The 20,396-nt window shown below is 35.7% G+C and overlaps 3 protein-coding genes across 3 annotated transcripts; 1 reads left to right on the forward strand and 2 right to left on the reverse strand.

Annotated features, from left to right (window-relative positions):
- LOC147287787 (uncharacterized) lies at window positions 1-2,538 on the forward strand. The gene is made up of 3 exons (XM_086239419.1): window positions 1-667; window positions 1,279-1,419; window positions 2,002-2,538. Exons 1-3 carry the CDS (start codon window positions 120-122, stop codon window positions 2,426-2,428), a joined length of 1,116 nt encoding a protein of 371 aa, XP_086095545.1. The 5' UTR covers window positions 1-119; the 3' UTR covers window positions 2,429-2,538.
- Window positions 2,539-6,616: 4,078 nt separating this feature from the next.
- Window positions 6,617-11,146, reverse strand: LOC147287788 (putative receptor-like protein kinase At2g42960). Its single transcript, XM_086241253.1, has 8 exons — window positions 10,550-11,146; window positions 9,132-9,878; window positions 8,918-9,022; window positions 8,581-8,703; window positions 8,025-8,195; window positions 7,808-7,937; window positions 7,468-7,677; window positions 6,617-7,150 (listed from the first exon to the last, which is right to left on the reverse strand). The coding sequence occupies exons 2-8, from the start codon at window positions 9,794-9,796 to the stop codon at window positions 7,025-7,027; spliced, it is 1,530 nt and encodes a 509-aa protein (XP_086097379.1). The 5' UTR covers window positions 9,797-9,878; window positions 10,550-11,146; the 3' UTR covers window positions 6,617-7,024.
- A 6,976-nt stretch (window positions 11,147-18,122) lies between these two features.
- Window positions 18,123-19,239, reverse strand: LOC147287789 (chlorophyll a-b binding protein, chloroplastic). Its single transcript, XM_086241254.1, has one exon. It carries the CDS (start codon window positions 19,178-19,180, stop codon window positions 18,377-18,379), a length of 804 nt encoding a protein of 267 aa, XP_086097380.1. The 5' UTR covers window positions 19,181-19,239; the 3' UTR covers window positions 18,123-18,376.
- Between the last annotated feature and the right edge of the window lie 1,157 nt (window positions 19,240-20,396).

Here is a 20,396-nt window from a genome sequence, read left to right on the forward strand (position 1 = left end):
CCCTCATTTTTCTCAAAAGAAGAAAGCAAGAATCTACACCCCATCTCTCTCATCTGATCTCAAAGTCCTCCTCCTCCTCCTCCTCCTTCTTCTTCCTCTTCTTCTATCTTCTTCCATATATGTCAAATGAAAAGAAAAACCCTTACCAGTATGACCCTTTTGATTACAACCACCATGAAATGGACAGGTCCTCAAGCTTTCCATTCTTCAACTATGGTTCCTCCTCCTCCATATACAACCCACCACCACCACAAGACCCACAAAACCTAAATGGGTTTGAATCTGATGTTGATCAATATCCTTCATATATGAGCTTCACTGACTGTCTACATGGCTCAATGGACTACAACTCTCTCTCTAGAGCCTTTGATATATCATGCTCATCCTCTGAAGTTATTACTCCATCGCCAATAGATGATCATGACAATCCCAAGAAGAAGCTGCAGGCTGCAGGTGTAGGAGATCAGTACTCAGTGGGGACTAATACTACTGAAAACCCATCCACACCAAATTCTTCAGTTTCTTATTCATCCAATGAAGCTTCTGCTGCTGCTGAAGTTGAAAATGAAGATTCAGATATTAAGAGCAAGAAAGATCATAAGCAGGCAAAAGGGTCTGAATTAGAAGCTGCGCTTGCAGGAGAAGATGAAGACAAGTCAAAGAAAGTGTAGGTTAAATTTTTGGCTTTTTCGATCTAGCTAGATTTATGGTAAAGGTTAGAATTGAAGACTAATTTTATTAATTAAGGGACTTTTTTTTTGCTCTCTTGGTATATGAATAAATAGGGCTAGCTAGCTATATGCCTGATTAATATACTTTTGTCTCGATCCAGATAGACTTTCAAAGTCTAATTAGTAACAGAAGCAAATTTTTTTGGCATTGTCTCTTGTGTTTTCAACATATATACATATCATTCATAAAACTGTATGTCTCAGACAATAATTACATTATTAATCTAGGCTGAAGAGATTATTTTTGTTTTTTCCTTTTTCTTTCTCATTAACCATACATATAGATACAGTTCCTTAGATGCAATAAAAAGCAAAATAATTGTGGGGAGGTAAAAGGAAATTAAAGAAAATAGCTAGGCTCTACAGATAGAACCCTAAATTATACATAAATACTTCGATCAGTTTCATTTTTTGGGTATAAACAAATTTCAAGATCATTCTAGTACTGCATATATATCTTTAATTTCTTAATAATTAATTAGATCGATTAATTGTTGGAAACAGTTAATTAATTGATTGGATATGTTGTTGTATGATGATCGATCAGGAGCAAGGCAAAAAAGAAAGAGAAGCGGCAAAGGGAACCACGATTTGCGTTCCTGACTAAGAGTGAAGTGGATCACCTTGAAGATGGATACAGATGGAGAAAATATGGACAGAAGGCTGTCAAGAATAGCCCCTATCCTAGGTTTGTTTGCTTATTCCTCAAATTACTTATGATTTCTGGGTGTGAATGTGATCATATGGTCAAACTTTGAAACTGGATCAGTATGAACTATATATCTCTCCAATCTGTCAATATATAGCCGCATTAATAATTGTTTCATGAAATATTAATTGTTAATCCATATCTGTGAATTAATTTTCAGTTAATGATAATTAATTGATTGTCAACTTTATGAAAGAACTTAATTTTTCTTCTTACAGAAATTGCTCTTATAACATGCATCTTATGTCACATAATATAGAAGTTCTCTAATTTGGGACAAGAAATGCTGGATTAATACGAGATGTGATAGAATGTTCGAATGCTTATAGTGAACATTAATTCGAACTCTTTCTCACATTTCCGGCCATTGATCATCCCTTGTTAAAGAAAGACTACCGCGCAACTGCATCCCGCAATATATATTAGAGGACTAGGCTTCAAAAAAGCCCTAAGTAGTGCACATGTCAACTCAATCCAACTTTGTTCTATACAATCAAATTGAAAAGAGCTTAACTAATTTGTGATCTCATAGAGCTATTTATTTGCTTAATATTTTTTCAGAAGTTATTACAGATGCACCACTCAGAAGTGCATTGTAAAGAAGCGTGTTGAGAGATCATTCCAAGACCCGTCGATAGTGATCACAACATATGAAGGGCAGCATAACCATCAGTGTCCGGCAACACTCCGCGGCAGTCTTAATCTGAATGCTGTTGGAATGCTGCACTCACCTCTTAATTATGGATCATCACCAGCAGCAAGATTTCCACACGAATTCTTAACTCAGTTGATGCTTCCAATCAACAACCAATTGCAAGCTCATCATCATGACCCAACAAGTCATTCCATGCTATACTCAAACCTCATGAGTACGACTCATCAGCATCAGCATCAGCAGCAGCAGCAGCTAAATGTTCATGTCCCTCATGACTATGGTTTATTGCAAGATTTAGTTCCCTCATTTAGTGATTATAAGCAAGAGCAATGAGTTCTAGTACTGATGATCTCGTGCTCGGATCATAAGAGTTCATATATATATATATCGAGAATATTAATTTTATATATTGCACTAAATTAAATTATGATATTAATATTTCAGTACTCTCTGTCTCTCTGACCACTCTTAAACTTGTGTACTTATTATTTTCTTAGATGCATGGACTAATTAAGACCAGTTTCTGTATGGCTCAAGAATATATTGGCATTGAATATTGCGTACTGGCTAGAGTACAATTCTGACGACTAGTGACTACTGCAGTGCATGTATATTGTTCTTGATCTTAAGAACAGATAGATCATTAATTAGTGAGTGAATTAGGTGAAGGAATGGCAACCTAGCTAGCTAGCTAGCTACTTGACATGTATATAAATAGCCACAACATCGGTAATGAGGGCTTAAATGCTAGGGATGGGGTTGAATGGATTGCTAAGGTTAGAGCTACAGTTCTACCTAGGAGTAATGCAAGGTTTTCTGTGCATGTAAGCATTGATTTAATTAGTAGTATGCATGGTTATTTGATCACTCTATTTCGAGGTTCAAGTACAATATGGAGATGGATCCATTGACAACGTACGAGTTCAATTTGATTGTCTTAATTTGGTGAATATATAGTTATCTAGCTATGCTATTATTACTTTTTCTTTGTCAACTATATATCATATCATACAAACAGTGTTCTATACTATTGTTATAATATAAATTTTAGGCATAAATTCAATTTAGACACATAACTATATAAGCTATTTCAACGGGGTCCATGAACTTTAAAATATTTCAAATATACACCCGATCTATTATCTAAATTGAAAAATGAATTTATGTCCATTGATTCGTTGAGAGATCAGTTAAATGACAGCTTGGTTTTTGCTGACCGGGATTACTTGACGACGTGGCGCTATCTCAGCAAACATTTCCCGCCAAATGAGTGACACGAGCCCACAATTTAATAATAATGAGAGAGTGAGAGTTTGTAGGCTCGTGTCAGGGGTTAGGTGGACCCGTGTCGCTCATTTCCTGCCAAACGAGCGACACAAGTCCACCTAACCCCTGACATGGATCCACAAAGTCATCATCTCTTTCTCTCTCGTTGAACACAAGTGAGAGATTTATATTCGAATTTGGAGGAAACGTGATATTTTTTGGAGACTAAATGGTCAGGAGAGCGTTCGACGAACGGGAAAGAGGTGATGGGTGTGTGGGCCCGTGTCAAGTGGACATGTGTTGCTCATTTGGCGGGAAATGTATGCTGAGTTAGTGCCACGTCGCCAATTAATCTCCGTTAGAAAAAGCCAAGCTGACATTTAACTGATTTCTCAATAAATTGATAGACGAAATTTCATTTTTCAATCTACATAATAAATCAGGTGTATATTTGAAATATTTGAAAGTTCGTGGACCCCGTTGAAATAGCATATATAGTTATGTGTCTAAATTGAATATATTTATGCCTAAATTTTAAAACTAAGGATAGTGTAACAATTTTAACCAGTTCACTTTTATCTAACATACCCTGACCCCTCTTTTTTTTTTTTTTTTTCTTGTTTTGAACTTCTATCCTACTTTTTCCCCAATTTCTATTATATACATTTACAAACATGTGCGTATATGTTTGTGTGTGATATAGTATTTATGAAATAAATTGACTTTAACCTAGGGTTAGCTTTGAGATGAAATTTTGATCAATTAAGTATTATCTATTAATTTTCTAACACCCTACACGATTTGGTTTGGTTGGGTTTTGTGCCGATTTGTCCACTGAGTCGACCAAGTCGGTAAAGCATTTTTTGTGATCAACACCAAGTTTCAAAGGGATATTACCGAATCAAACTAGTCACTAAATAGTTAGGTAAGTTTGATCAATTTTTTGAAGAAAGGGTACGTGGTGAGATGTATAAGATCCGTCATTGTGATTGCACGAGGAGTGAAAAATGAGATCGAGAAGTAAAACTAATTTTAGGGTTATGGTTTTAAGTTTGTCCAGGTTGGTTATTAAGGGTTGAAGGATGGGTGTAATTTGTGCATCTAATCGAGATTTTTGGGTTGGTTTGGTTTCTGACTCATTCAATTTCACAAAATGTAAAAGAACATGCATTGAACCAACCAAACCAAACGGGTCGGGTTGTTCAGGTTTTTCGGTAATTTTGCCCAACCCTAATGAAAACAAAACTAAAAAGTTTTGGACTATTAGGACCCTACAAAGAAACCTAGTAACATCATTTAATACATCCGAACTCATGTAGTAAAAGGAGTATCAAATAATACTTGCCTAATTTGATAGTCTAAGTTAGCTCAATACAAATTTGATAGAAACCAAACAAAACATTGACCCCAATTAAGAGGGAACTTCCTTAAAACTACTAGTACTGATGAAAGTTCTGACCATTTGACCAAATAAGTACTAATTAAACCATAGTAAGCCCAATGCAATATTAACCACAAGCCCACAACAAGACCACTTAAATCTCTGTTGACAGAGGTCGTTAGAGTGAAGGCTATTCAATAACCACAACCTTTGAAGGAGCACCCACATGGTCTGTCAATGATCAATGATGCATGGGATGTCGGGCCTTGAGCAAGATAAACCATTAATAGATTCGGCTGGCCCGTGTTTGTGCTCTCAGGCCTGAAAATAATGAGCCCATCCAACCCATTATAAATAACATTGATATTGCAAATTACAAATGCTCTCCCTAGGAAAATTTATTGTGCATTATGTGGCATGCTAATGTAGAGTTACCAATGCACTTCAATTATAAAACATATACAATTTTTAAAGGTATCCTAATTTCACATATTATGGAATAATATGGATACACCACGTAGCTGGTAAATTTGATTGTTATGGTTGATCCACATCATCATCCACTTATTTAATCAAATGCCAACTTAGATAGTATTTTACTTGTACATTTAAGCTTTAGGATTCAATTCAATAGTCCTAATAGTTGTTCATGTGTAGTCCTGTTAATCAATCCCGATGAAAACAAGAATAATTACTGTACGAGGGCTTGTAGCTCTAGTGGTTAAAAGAATAATCTTTTCGCTGAGGTCCTCAAATCCTCTTTCCTTTTGACGAAAAGGATAAAAGAGCATGATTGTTGTCGCCCTAAGTTTTCAACCACAAAAATGGGATTTGCTAAAAAGTATCCAAAAGATGACCGTTAAACTGTCAAGGACCAAAAAGTCAAAAAAAGCTGGACAATACCGAATTCAAATATAGCATGCCCATTCCATCCCATGATTCATGAGTCATAACTCATAAGCCTTGTCTAGTGAGTGTTGGATGGAAACGCAAACAAAAAACTGATGCTTGCTAGGAGCCGAGGAAACGCTCCACGCCACAAAAGGACCTTTTTGTCAGGAGACCCAGGCTGAGGCTGAAGCTTGACCCAATAATGCACACCCCATCAATATATAATAATGACTCATTTGACTGTCAAATGAATTGCAATTGCCTATGAAACATTGAATGCCTACTTCTTCCACCACTTCATAAAGGTGATATTCATACAGTGATGCTCTACTGCTTCCTTGTGTAGTTGTGTTGAACCTCCCCATTTTGCCATTAAATTGAAGTAGCTTTTCTGATTGCTTAAGAATGCTGAAATGGAAGCAACTCCGACCACCTTTTTATTAGTTTGTTTTAGACCATTCTTGTATGTGAGTGCATTGAAAAATGTGGGAAGTTATTTTCAGACTCAACAATATAACGAAAATGTTCTCTTACCAAATTGGTTTTAGTCAGACTTTGAGGAATGCGTAGTTCAAATTCACAGTCTGACAACGTCTTCCAATTGGTAGGTAAAGAGTGTAAGTGACAACATCTCTACCAATTCACAGTGCATTGGTAGGTAAGCGAACATTACACACAAACCTATTACAAAACATCCGAACATTACACACAAACCTAATACAAAACATCCTAACATTATTATAGCTCATCAAACCAAAGCCTGGTTGGGAAAAATACTTTAAGAGACAAAGCATTATAGTCAAAACTGACACAGTGACCCTTTAAATGTAAAGAGAATTGAAAAAAGCAACACAATGGGACATCCATCATTCTACTGTAATAAAGAGCAAGACATACAACTGCTTAAAGAGAATAGTAAATCATCATCATTAATTCAATGCTGCTTTGTTTTCTGATAGAACATGATGACTTAAGATAAAATTAATGAAAAAATAAATAAAGCAATAGGAGTCATTAACCATCTGAAGAACAGTAACCAGGTGAAAATAGAAAAAGAAAAGAAATTACAATCAAATATGAAACAGACAGCCCATTGATCCCCAAGAAACATATGTACAACAAAAGCCTCTCTCTCTCTCTCTCTGAAAATTCCCTGCTTACGGAGTTGGGAGCACCTCTCTTCATTCTTGAAGGATCAGGATCGATTCCATCGAACGCTTCATGATCAAAATGGGCTATGCTATCTCCAATCCAAATCCTCTCTTAAATTTAGAAGAAATTTTGAAAAGAAACTTTTGTGATGTATAGTATTGATGGGTAACTGAAAGCTCTAACTCTGGCAGGTGAGGGAGGAATCGTTCATCCGGATCATGTGTTTGTCAGTCCTATCCTCAAGTTGTCTCAGATATTTGGCTCTCCAGATCCCCTGGCTTGTTTTCTATGTCAGCTGAGACAGAACTTTCCTTCATAGATTCAATGTCCATGCTGGTTGTACGACTCTTTCTGTTCCTTCGATCCTGAGTTGAACAAGTTAGCAAAATAAGATTTGTAACACCACCCAAATTTTGATGAGCATGGTAAAAAATATGAACCTATAACTTCCCCACCACATGTTAATCAGTACTTTGGCATATAATCAAGACAATATGAATCCTAGTTCACCACTCCACCCTATCTAAAGCCATATTCTCTGCCACATCTTCTAATGGTCAAATCACAAATTGCGTAAGGAAATTGCACCTACTCCACATTTAGACAAGTAGTCTCATGAAAACAGATAGAATAAAATAAAGCAATGAAAAATTATTTCCAGGGTAAAGATGATGATTGGCACCTCACGGAATGGGTATTCATCAGCTTCGAGCATACGCACAACCTGGCTCATTTTGGGTCTGTTCTCTGCATCATGATCAACACACCTAAGTGCAACCAAAAGGGCACGTTTTAAAGCACGTGTACTGGGTTTAACTTCAAGGTTTGGATCCACAACATCCTCTGCTCTTCTTGCACCTACCATCAATTTTAGCCACTCAACTAGATTGACCTGCCATGATTATTAAGAAATGCTTCTTAAAATCCTATACATAATAGTAAAAGTTTGTAACCACCTTTTATTGAAGGAAGACACACTCAGTCTCTCAGAAATATGAAACAGTATTTTTAAAAATTTGTACCTCATTAGCTGGCCGGCCATAGTCCACAGGGTCCCTTCCGGTAACTGCTTCAAGCAGGAGGACACCAAAGCTGTAGATGTCGCTCTTCTCATTTAACAAGCCAGTATTAGCATATTCTGGTGCCACATAACTGCATAATGGACCGGTTTTTATGCTTCTATGAGAAGGTACTTTGTAGATATATTATCATAACTTAAAAAGTGAACAATTTACATACCCAAATGTCCCCATTACTCTAGTCGTGATGTGACTTTCTCCTGAACCCAAGAGTTTGGCCAATCCAAAATCAGAAACCTTGGCATTGAACTCATCATCAATCAAAATGTTGCTTGATTTTATATCTCTGTGGACAACTTTTGGTTCTATAGCTTCATGCAGATAAGAAAGCCTGCAATTCAATATGCAAATCATTCTTCCAGTGGTCAAATTGGTTTGAAATTGAGTCTCATTATTAACTAAAGTCTCAAATGGAATTAGAAGATGGACCGAACCATATTCCCAGCAGTTGGACAAAATTTTGGTTAACAATATGATAAAAATTGGTCACAATCTAAGCATGGTTCAAGACAGATTATCTGTCAGTCTCACCAATGTTAGAGGTTTTATTTTATCTAGAATTATCTCATGAATGGAAAAATAAAATGAAGAAAACTGTACCATAATTAGTACAATTCAAGAGATGTGGGCAAAGATCTATTATATGAATCATTAAATTCCAAAAGTTAAGGAAGAACATAAGTTAAACATTTTTCAGTTGAAAGATGAAAACTTACGCTTTGGCAGTACCAAGAATCACCTTCATGCGGGCCTCCCAGGTAAGGGCTCCATGTTGGCGCATGGCCCCATGTAGCCATTGTTCTAGGTTGCCATTGTTCACATATTCATACACCAGCATCCTATACAATAGATAGCAACTTAGCCAGAACAATAAAACTTGAACCTAAAAAGGCCAAAACCCAGAAACCAAGAAATATTAATATTCTAGGCAGAAAGATGAGAAAAACGTTAGAACATGTACTAGGCTACTAGTAAGAAAATATCATGTTAGCATTCAAGGTTAAGTCGTCAGGAAAATATAGATATTTCTTATGAAAGGTTAATAAATCTAACCTGTGAACCCCTTCTATGCAATAGCCCAGGAGCCGCACAAGATTCTTATGCCGGACATGGCCTATGGCCTCCACTTCAACCCTAAATTCTTTCTCTGCTTGCCCCCTATATACCAGATAACAAAATATAATTATAAAAACAATAAATAAAAAAACAGGTTTCTCAAAATCATAGTGTTAAGCAAAAGATGGTGCATTTGAGTTTATATCCTTACAGATTATTTAGAAGTTTTTTCACTGCCACCTCAGTTCCATTGATGAGTCTGCCCTTGTAAACAACCCCATATCCACCCTCACCAAGCACATTGTCTGCAGAAAAACGATTTGTAGCAAATTGCAGATCCCTAAGAGTAAACCAGTGGCCCCACCCAAGATGAGAAAATTCTGGCAAGCCAACTAAAGGAGAGGCTGTCACAAGTCCTCCATATGACAATGCAGGCTGCTTTCGCACAGTCCCAGAGCTTCCTTCTTCCCCTGACTGTGAACTTAATGCCCTCTCATGATGATAAATTGAGCTGCACTGACTCATGTTATCAGGGTCACTCGATTTGCTCATGCCCAAATGAACTAACATCTTCTCTGAATTCTTATCACTTGCTTTCTCATGTACTGTAAGAAATAAATTCTCAGGGTGATCATGGGTACCCTGAGCTCCAACCCTATCGACCTTGATATCTTTTGAGACATTTGGTATTTGGGTGACTGAGAACTTGTCCAAGGATCTTCTAGATTTCCTCCGAAATGTAACCCATATAGATAAGAAACATAGGATCAAAACAATAAATGCACCAACACATATACCAATTACAACCCATAGTTTTAAACCCAAAAATGCTGTCTTCTTTGATAATTCCACATTCAAAGAACTCCCAGATGACATATCTGATCCTCTGGAGACTAAATATCAAACTCGGCTTGGTCCTCTGACTTCCAGTGCCTAAAAGAAATTAAGACATTCCAACCTGAACAGAAGAAACAAATCATGTAACTAAAGCATGTGAAAATGATCACACATATTTGAGATTTCTAATTCTCAGATGTGATGCTGCTGAAAATCCTGTTGGTAATAAGCTAGATATTGGCAATACTAGATACTTCAGCAAAGCTAACGGATTGTACCCTTGTTCTTATCTAACACTCAAATTCATAATTACAAAAAAATCATGTTAAATTCAATTTGAAGATATTAGATTCTTGGCTTAATTTGCAAATATTAATCATATTAAAAAAGAACCAAAGAGACCAAAAGAAGGGGAGAATCCGAAACAATAACTAAGCAGCTTGATTATTAAAATAAAAACAAAAAATTAAGCAGCCACTGGAATTAATAGTTTCACAAGAAAACAGTGAATGCAAGACCTCAGTAATATTTAGGCATATATTCTTGACAAATGAAGCAGAACCCATTATCATACAAGTCATCATACTGAAAGAGCCACTGTAAATTACAGATTCCATGTATAAAGCAAGCACATGTCCATTAACTACCAAAATACAAATTAGAATTCCAAATCTATCATAAAAGAGAAAGGGAAAATCTCAAAGAGCATCACTTATGATCCAAGCAAGAGACCCTTAAAGAGAAATGTGAGTGAGTCTATCTAAAAAGTGATTCAAAGAAGAAAGCATTTACCTTTGCAGGGATCTAAACTAGCCCCCTTGATCTTCTTCCTTGAGCACCCAGAGAAGCAGAGAAGGGGATTCTTTTTTAACCAAGACAGACTCAATAAGCATAGATAGGCCAATGTAGACCTGAAATAACACAAACCCACCAAAACCCAGATGTCCAAAAAGGCAAGGTTTGCAGAGGAGTAGTTTCCAAGTAGAGGGGGTTGTGGCCTGAAGTGGGCCAAAAAGAATTCAGAGAATCATAAAAAAATGAGAGGTAAGGCCAGACAAAAATCTAATCTTTCAAGAGAAAATGTGGGAGAAGGGGAGAGAGAGAGAGAGGGTGAATTTATATATGTAAAATATGGGGTGGAATTAAGAGGGGCACAAAAGAAAAGGTGGGTAAAATGGTTGGTGGGTGTTTTGTCTGTGTGAAAGAGAGGGACCTCAGCAAGCTGGAAAGGAAGCTTGGTTTGCAATGGAGGAAACCAGATAGAGAGAGACGGAGAGAAACAGTAAAGGAAAAGCAAAAATGAGGTGAACAGAGATGGGGCATTTATAGCTGGTTAACAAAAAATATTGATTAATCTACAAAAGTAAAGTGGGAAAACTTGAGAGAGAGAGAGAGAGGGAGAGAGTCAACCCAGCACTATAAACAGGAGGGAAGTGGGAACTGCAAATCTAGCTTGCCCCGAGGTTTACTTACCAAACTGTCCTCATGTCTTAAACAAATCCTTTTGGAAATGAATCATTATATTTCATTTTTGGCAATTAAAAAAAAATAAAAAAGAGAGAGAGGGTAATAGGCTAATAGCCTGTCATTGCATATTTGGCAATTTTCAATTGACAGACAAATTGGAGTTGTGGAGGTCCATAAATCTAGAGGGCCACACTTTAACACAACCTCCATTACTTTGTCAATACATTATGTTCATGCTTTACTAGATGAAAAGCTTAGTTGTTTTCATCCAATTTTACGGGCCAAAATTGGATTATAGAAAAAAAAAAAAAAAAAAAAGCAAATTCTCCTTTCTTTGGTAATAATGTTCAACAATTGTATAGGTTCAATGTGAAAACATTATAAACCATCCTTAGATAACTTTGCTTTATGGATGATGTTTCAGAATATTCATTACTCGTGCTCCAAATTAAATCATGTAATTAGGTGAATGGATAAGAACTTTTTTTTTTTTTTTTTTACATAAGGTAATATTTTTGTGCTATAAAGAAGTGAAATTAGATGAATAATGAGACCGCTAAATGCGTGTAAAATTATCTAATTTTTCAAGATGGAATATTGCATATTATTTACACTCTAGTTAGTTTAAGTAATGAGAGATGGTGGATAAATAGGTTAAAAATTAAAAAAATAAGTGAATATTTGCATGCATATATTCTTTTGGTGAAAAGTCTACAAAGCATTTGTTGATTATGTTTAAGTTAGATTTTTTCATCCCCTTTTCACACGTAGTTGTAGGCCGTAAAATTAAGATTTTGAGAAATCTTAATGAATCAAAAAAATAAAATTTGGATGGCGAAATCTATAGACATTAATGTGAGGATCTCTAGGCTTTAATACAAAAAAATCATGATAAGATTTCAAATATCCGATTTAGTTTAAATAGAATTACTAGATATTTCATTAGAGTGAGCCGTGTTGAAGACACGTATCCTATAATAACATAACATTCTAATCACCATATTTATCCTTCTCAAATCTAGTTATGGTTGACGCTTTCATTATTATCTTAATCTCATTGTAACATACTTTATATGTGCATGTACTATCTATGATTTGTAGTTAATAAACTTTTATCATCAATTTTCAACACGAACCCGAACAAGTATGTATCTAAATATTTTTTTATTTGTCACACAATTATCTTTTAAAAATTAATTTTCTTTAGCACATTTAATTTGTTTCCAGAAAAGAAATTTAATTTGATAAAATAAAGGCAACATATGTACATATATAGGTAACACACCACATAAACTCCAGTAAAAAATTTGTTAAAATAGATACTCCCAAAAAACAAATTGATTTCTCTTTAGCTTTTCCTGTCAACTACTTCTGGAAGTTTACTATAGCTTACTCAGCATATATATTGATTAATAGGTAATTGCACAAAGCGAGCTGTTATGCTTATCTAGCTTTCTTTTTAATTCACGAATACGATCTATGAGTTTTGACTAGGCCAACAAAATCTTAAAAAAACATGTTGCAACGGTTCTCATTTCTCAAGGGTAAATTTGTCAACAAAATTTGACTAAACCTAACCCAGTTAACTTCTAACAGAGAAATTATAGCTTATAATAAACAACTGTGCCTTTCTTGATTATCATCGTGGCTTGGGACTTGGGGGCCTACAAAGCCCCCAATTGGGAGAAGCAACAGTCTTTGATTTGAAGTATAACTTTTGATTAAAGTGTGCCCCAGACAAATCCTTTTCCAATCCTTTTGAGATTAATTTACACAAAATATAAAATTATTTTTGGATAATTTATTATGTTACAAAAAGAAAAAAAGTAACCAATTGGGCTCATCTGAAAAGGCCCACTTGAAGATCTGTGAGCCCAAATATTGACTTGAATGACCAATCCCATGCATCCAAATGTTCTAATCATGTGCTTTTACTTCCATTAGGATATATCTACAGTAGATTAGATGAAGAATAATGCTTTTACTACTGTTAGATGAAATGGGTATGATTTGGATGCAAATTCTTTTTACAAAAATGGGTTTCCTATTGCACCAGCTTTATGGAGCTAAGCCCTGCACGTGCATCATGTGCATGGCACGTGATGGGACTCTTTTCTTCATTTTCCTTTTTTTTCCCACAAAATTTGTGATATTTAATCTTCTGATACTGGTATAAATCATATAACATAAATGAGCCCGTCCTTTTCTAGTCGCTGTCAGTAGTCTCGAATCTAAGGTGGTACTCTCTCTCTCTCCTACCTCCTTTCCCTTTTTTTCCAGCCATTGCTAGCTGTTCTGGTATTTTATAATTAATTAGTAAATGTATTAAATAAAAACAATTGTTGATCGAGTGTGGAATGTGGAGAGAATATTTTCATTGGTTGTGACTTGTGAAATGGGGAAGTACTACTATGAGTGGCATCATAGAAGACAAATTTCTGCATATTCTATCTTGAAGTTGTAAATGGATAATTAACCACACAAATTTGAACCTACATTATATCTTGAACTCCTAAAAACTACAACTACTTGACCATGCACTACATCACATACGAAACATAAAGAATAGAAGAGAGAATTATGAATAATATCTCTTTGAGGAAATTGTAACACTATAGTCTATATGTGGGTTGATTTTTAGCATACTGTCGCTAAAAATCTGACTGAGTTCCAAATCACTCTTAATATAATTGTAAGGACAATTATTTTGAAAATAATGGTGATTAGACCCAACATAATTTGGCTTTGTCTTTGTTGTGCCAGCTCATGAGATGGACACTACTTTAAGTCAAGGTGGTAGCCACCACGATTGTCCATATATAGGCAAAAAGGACAACTGTGTGCAGTTTAGTAGATAGGTTTTCGGGTCCCGAATTCCAAAAAAGGCAAAGTCTTTCACGAAAGTTTTGGAGGCTTGCCAGCTTAACCAATGCTGGACTTATAAGAGTCATACATAGTACTCTATGTACTCGCTTTCGCACATTAATTTGTCATGTAATTTACCAATATGGCTAATTAACCACCCTAATTGACTAATTCCATGGTTCAATTTTGGATAAGCATTAACCAAATAATGGAAAGAATGTAAACTACAAGAAAAAGGGAAATATACTATATTTTGAGATAAAAGGAAACTATACTATAGAAATTTGCTCAAACAAACAAAGCAACTATTTAATGTTTAAAAAGTCCTAGGTGCATGTTTCTTCTGATTAGGTATTTTTTGTGTCATTGACAATACAGGTAGATATCCTAAATTTGGATCAATTTGGATGCCAAATGACTCTAGCATTACTCTTGACAATATAGTTTATTGTCACTCAGTGACACTACTGTTACTAATTGACAAACACAATCAGAAAATTAGAGTGCATGAAATGGATTTATAGCTCTCTTCGAAACAAGGCTATGAATTTTACAACGGATTGAAACAGCAAAAAATAAGGACAACAAAGAATCCAAATCCTATTACAATACCCTCACGCCCACTAACAAATGGTAAACTACATATTTAATCTGTATGTTCTGACCTTAAATCACATTTGATAATAATGGTTTAAAATTTTCCAATTTGATTCTTGCAAACGACATAAAATATAAGGACCAAATTAACAAAATTTAAATCACCATGACCAAATGTGATTTCGGATGAAAACACGAAGACAAAAAATGCAATATACTCTGGTGGACTGCCTGGTCTCTGGGCCTTATCTTTTGTCCAAAAAGGCCCAAAAAGAAATAGGCCATATAAAAGGTCCAATGAGAGAGGATACGGTACGGGCCTTTTATAGCGTTGCATGGGGCACACACATCCGGCCAAGCCCATTAGTCACTCCGTGTGTGCAACTGTCAATGGTTTCTTTATAGAAAAGGAGAAGTGGAGTGTGGGGAGTTATTATTCAATTCCTTTGCTTGCACTTGCTAATTACTAGTTTTATATTTTCCATTTTACTTATTTAAAATATAGATTTCACATGTAATTTATTATATATATATAAAACCTGTAATTTTACTAACATTCCCACCTTAATTTAGAATAAACCCAAAGCCAAAAGGAAACATGAAGATCTTTTAGTCATGGAAGTGTCTTGAGTATGAATGTATAAGATGCTCATTTCTTGGATGCTTGCTTGCACGAGGCCTTTTAACATTGTTCCTATTTTTTTTATTTATTGGCTTCCTCCCACACATGCACCTCCTATTTATGATTTATCCATGCCTTATTCTTCTCTACTTTAACATAATTATCCATATCACACTTTATTTTAATGAAGGATCACGTAACATGTAGTAAAAAAAGTCGCTTCAACTTTGGTAAATTATTATTTGGAAAGTACGGAATTTCTGTAGAAGTTTCCACATTTTGAGACATTAGGAATCATTTTCTTATATCCCTGCAGGTTTTTGGAGATAGCAAAGTGTAACAATGTGATGGTTTGGTATGTTTATATATGTGTCAATTCGACATGTTTGTTATCAACATAAGATGTAATATTATTTTATTAAACAGTGCAACAACATAATATGTTATATTGGTAGATTGTTAATATAGACACCACATTTAAACAAGAATCAACATAATTAATGATTTAAATAAACATTTGATCATATAAGTATTTTATGTAGCCAAGTTGTATGACAAGAGAATATTTATAATTTATGTATATGTACATAAGCAGTGTTATTTTTTAAAGGGTATATAAGGAGTGTTCATGTGCATAACATTAATTATTCCAATAAGGCACATATCTAATTTTAAGCCATTCGAGTAAATGTAATGATTAATAGAAAACATACCATTACTTGCTTCATTAAAATATTTAGTCTTGGAGGACTTGGGGTAGGCCAGTTGGCCAAGCAGTTGTGCTGCCCCCACCTCACCGGGTTTCGATCCCCCCCTTCCCCCTCTAGGCCTCTTTCCTTGGCCTCCCTTTGTAATCAAAAAAAATATTTAGTCTTGAGTGGCCAAAAAAAAAAAAAAATTTAGTCTTGTGTGTCTGAAGTCTGAACACTCCATTGTATGTACATATATATATATATATATAAATTAATTATATCATATGTTTGCATGTGCATTTCCTATTTTATCTCTGTCTTCATCTTGAATGCTAAAAGAGAAGGGAAATAAGAGAAAAAACTAAGGTTTAAACCGTTTAATCAGTATCCATTTTCCATGATCTCTATTCTCTAGTACAGAGTGGTTGTAATAGTGACCTGTGATGTCTTGCAGATGAAACAAAATGTTTGCTTGCAATTTATGATCATTCATTCTTTCGGTTCATACAGCAAGGAATATCACATTCTGACATTTATGGTTCCAATCATTGAAGCTCAGATTGAGGCATTCGAGATCTTTACATCCTTTTTCAACCAAAAATTGAGTACATTTTAAGCCACTTTTTTTTTTTTGGTTCCTTTTAATATACGAGAATCTAGTGGCTTTGCACATGGAAATGCAGAGCAATTTTAACTATTCTTACTATTTATGCACAATGTAGTTGAGGCTTAGAAGTGACATGAATATATGTTAATCTTAAGTACTTTGAACCTCAGTTGATTGAGATAATCATGTTAAGAGTCAACAAGTTCATATGAACATCTGAAATTCTGAAGGAGAATTTGGTCTCTTGTGAACTATTATTACTTGGATCTTTCTTGTTTTTGTTGCTCCATTTTCAATGGGGAATTCTCAATCGGCTTTGATTGCACTGTTGCTGCATGTGCTGCCTAATCCTTGTTACTTTCTCTTATGCAACTCTCCCCCAAAGGTTATCGAGAGACACACAGTTAGGGTAGTAGTGGAGATGATCATATGCCTGTCACTGTTTGCAAAATTGCAACTTGTTTCTGTGTTGTTGGGCACTTTGCTAGTGGGGAGTGGAAGGGTTTAAAGGGGAAGATAGAGGAGTTTGAACATGAGAAGTTATCTTATGCTACATAGGGGTGCAACTTCGGCCGGGTCAACCTGAGCCCGCCCGAACCCAATCCGGTGTTTGAACCCGTGTAGGAGGGTTTGAAAAAGTCAAAACCCGCCGAACTCGAACCCGACCTCAACTTGAAATTTTTGGGTTGGACTTGGGTAAAGGTCATGTCTGCCCAAGCTCAACCTGAACTCGAGCCCGAATTCCCAACCTGAATTGTATTAGTATTATCTATTATGCTATAATATATCTATATATTAGATTACATTTTAATTTATATTAGTAATATAATATTTAGTTTAGATATTTTTAATTAATATATTATTATTGAAGATGAACTAGAGATTTAAAATGAGGTCGAAATATTTATTTAATTTTTTATGCTTTTGTGTGGAATAAAATCTAAACTATGGTGTTTAGTATGTGGTTGTGATGTTATTATTATTTTATCTTCATGTATATAGAGGGTCTTGAAGGTATTTTTTATTTGAATCTAGTCGATATTTGAAGTTTTGAACTATGGTGATTGATTAATTGATGTAATTGTGTTATACTTTTAATAAGATTTGTTTTTCACAAGTTGATAACCAACCCGTTATTTGATTTTGCGGGTTGAGTCTAACCCAAAGAAATTGGGCAACCCGAACCCAATGCGAGCCCGAACCTGAAAAATAAAGCATGGGTTGAGCTTGCGTTGGCCTTTCAACCTGCCTGAGTTGCACCCCTAAATTGCTACATAGGCTTAAACAGCAGTCTCATGGCAGGTTTGTTCTATTGTATTGGGGATATTTGGGGTTTTATCTCCTATTTTTATCAGCATTTTCTTGATCAATCTAAGCTGGTGAAAACAGATGCCAATGAGGCTTTTCCCATTTCTTGCAAATGCATAGTTCGCATTCATTAAGTCGTAAGAAAATTGAGTTTTGTAAGTAATTAATAAGGTGAAAAATTCACATGCAAATTTGTACTTCAAGACATTTATCAAATGAGTTGATATATTCCTTTGAATTCAGGGTTGAACATCAAGTTTCATCAACAGAAGCACAATAGAAACAATCCCATATCACAACAATTGCGCCCACAATTTTTTTTTTTTTTTTTTGTCGAATCAGCCATGTATTAAATAAGCCCAATAGGCAAACAAAGTACAAAGCCAACAGCCCGAGGCTCAAAATAAAACAAACTATTACTGAAAAACTCAAAATAAAATAAAGTGTCAAAGTTCTCAACCTCACTTGCCAGGAACAAAGTTTGTGGCATATGCCCAAGCATTGTTGTTAACAGGGTCAGCCAAGTGATCAGCCAAGTTCTCCACAGGTCCCTTTCCAGTAACAATGGCCTGCACAAAGAACCCAAACATAGAAAACATGGCCAATCTTCCATTCTTGATCTCCTTCACCTTGAGCTCAGCAAAAGCCTCTGGATCATCTGCAAGGCCCAATGGGTCAAAGCTCCCGCCTGGATATAATGGGTCAGTCACCTCACCGAGAGGCCCACCGGCAATTCTGTAGCCCTCCACGGCACCCATTAAGATAACCTGAGTGGCCCAAATTGCCAAAATGCTTTGGGCATGGACTAAGCTTGGGTTGCCCAAGTAGTCTAGCCCACCCTCACTGAAAATTTGGGCCCCGGCCTTGAACCAAACAGCCTCCCCGAACTTGACTCCGTTACGGGCCAAGAGTTCGGGGAAAATGCAGCCCAGAGCACCAAGCATGGCCCATCTTGAGTGGATTACTTCAAGCTCACGGTTCTTGGCAAAGGTTTCTGGGTCAGCTGAGAGCCCAGCAGTGTCCCAACCGTAATCACCTGGGAATTCTCCAGTAAGGTAAGATGGGGCCTCACCAGAGAATGGGCCCAAATACTTGACACGGTCTGGGCCGTACCATGGGCTGTCAGATACCACCTTCTTGGGCTTAGCTGAGGTTTTGCGCATGGTGACCCGGCCCTCACCAAGAAGATTAGAGACAGAGGGACTGAGCTTGACAGCTTGGCCAGCTAGAGAAGGGGAGGACAGAGCCATTGTTGAAGCAGCCATTTGAGACTTGAAAATAATCAAAGTGTATATATTGACTACTCTTAGTCTTAGACAATGTGAAGCTGCCACCAAGTGCTCTTGTTTTATAGTATAGGCTTGGTGCAAGGGGTCCTTATCTTTGGGATATCTTCATCTGTTTTCTCATTGGTGAAAATCAAGTTTGAAGATTTTTTGGCGATGGATATATCTCTAGCTCCATTTCATCTTTGTCCAGTTGGCTCGGTATGCTCCACTAGTTTATTTCCATAAAGAGAAAGAATATAGGACAATCAATGCTGCTACTCTTTGGGATGGGAGTAATGACTTCATTTCCAACTGGCTTTATATGCTCCATTAATTAGTTCTAGTTGGCTCCAAAATAGGAAAAAGAAAAAAAGAAACTCAGTTTTGGATATTTTATATGCTTTGATATCTAGCCAATAAAATTTGGCCACGTACTCTTTGGATATGAGCAAAGACTCTAGGGGTGAGACTTTGTGATTCAAAACAATAATTTGGAGAAATTATCTTATAATCATAAAAAATATGAGCATGCATAAGGGAACAATGAATCATTATATGATAAAATACCTATTAAAATCTTGCAAACTAACAGTTAACATATCTCATGCTTTTGTATGCTCACACTTATAACAAGAATTCTTGCAATAATAATGGTAATTTAGAGTAGACTATTACTTTGCTCGATAAATAAAAAAGGCAATATCTATTCACATGGATGACAAATAAATTAGGTTAGCATCAAATAAGATTAACTCGACTTAACATTTATTTACAAACATGTTTAGTAGATATTATATAGAGAAAATGCCTGTTTTTATTTTCTTCTGCTCCATTTTTGGGGTATATTTATCAATAAAATTAGATGCAACAATTATTATCCGGCCCAGTTTGTGGTTACTAACTATTGTGGTAGAGCATGTCAGTTTCTTACTTGTCCATATTGCAAATGACATGCCAGTTCTTAATACCACCTTTAGCATCACACATGTTTTGCAACCATAGCCAATTAATTAACCACAACCTTGGCTTAATGCAATATATGAATATATATATATTCTTGTCCATCTTTAAGCAATTAAGCTTAACTATTTCTTGGCACCCCAACAAATGACGTGGCTATGTTTTAGACCATAGCCATAGTTGATAGAACTTACATTGACAAGTGAAAGATCAGCCGCTTCTTCTAACCAGAAATATCAGCAGCTTCTGCTGT

Source organism: Dryas octopetala, chromosome 4, assembly GCF_963921425.1.
Source record: "Dryas octopetala chromosome 4, drDryOcto1.1, whole genome shotgun sequence".
NCBI classification, from domain to species: Eukaryota; Viridiplantae; Streptophyta; class Magnoliopsida; order Rosales; family Rosaceae; genus Dryas; species Dryas octopetala.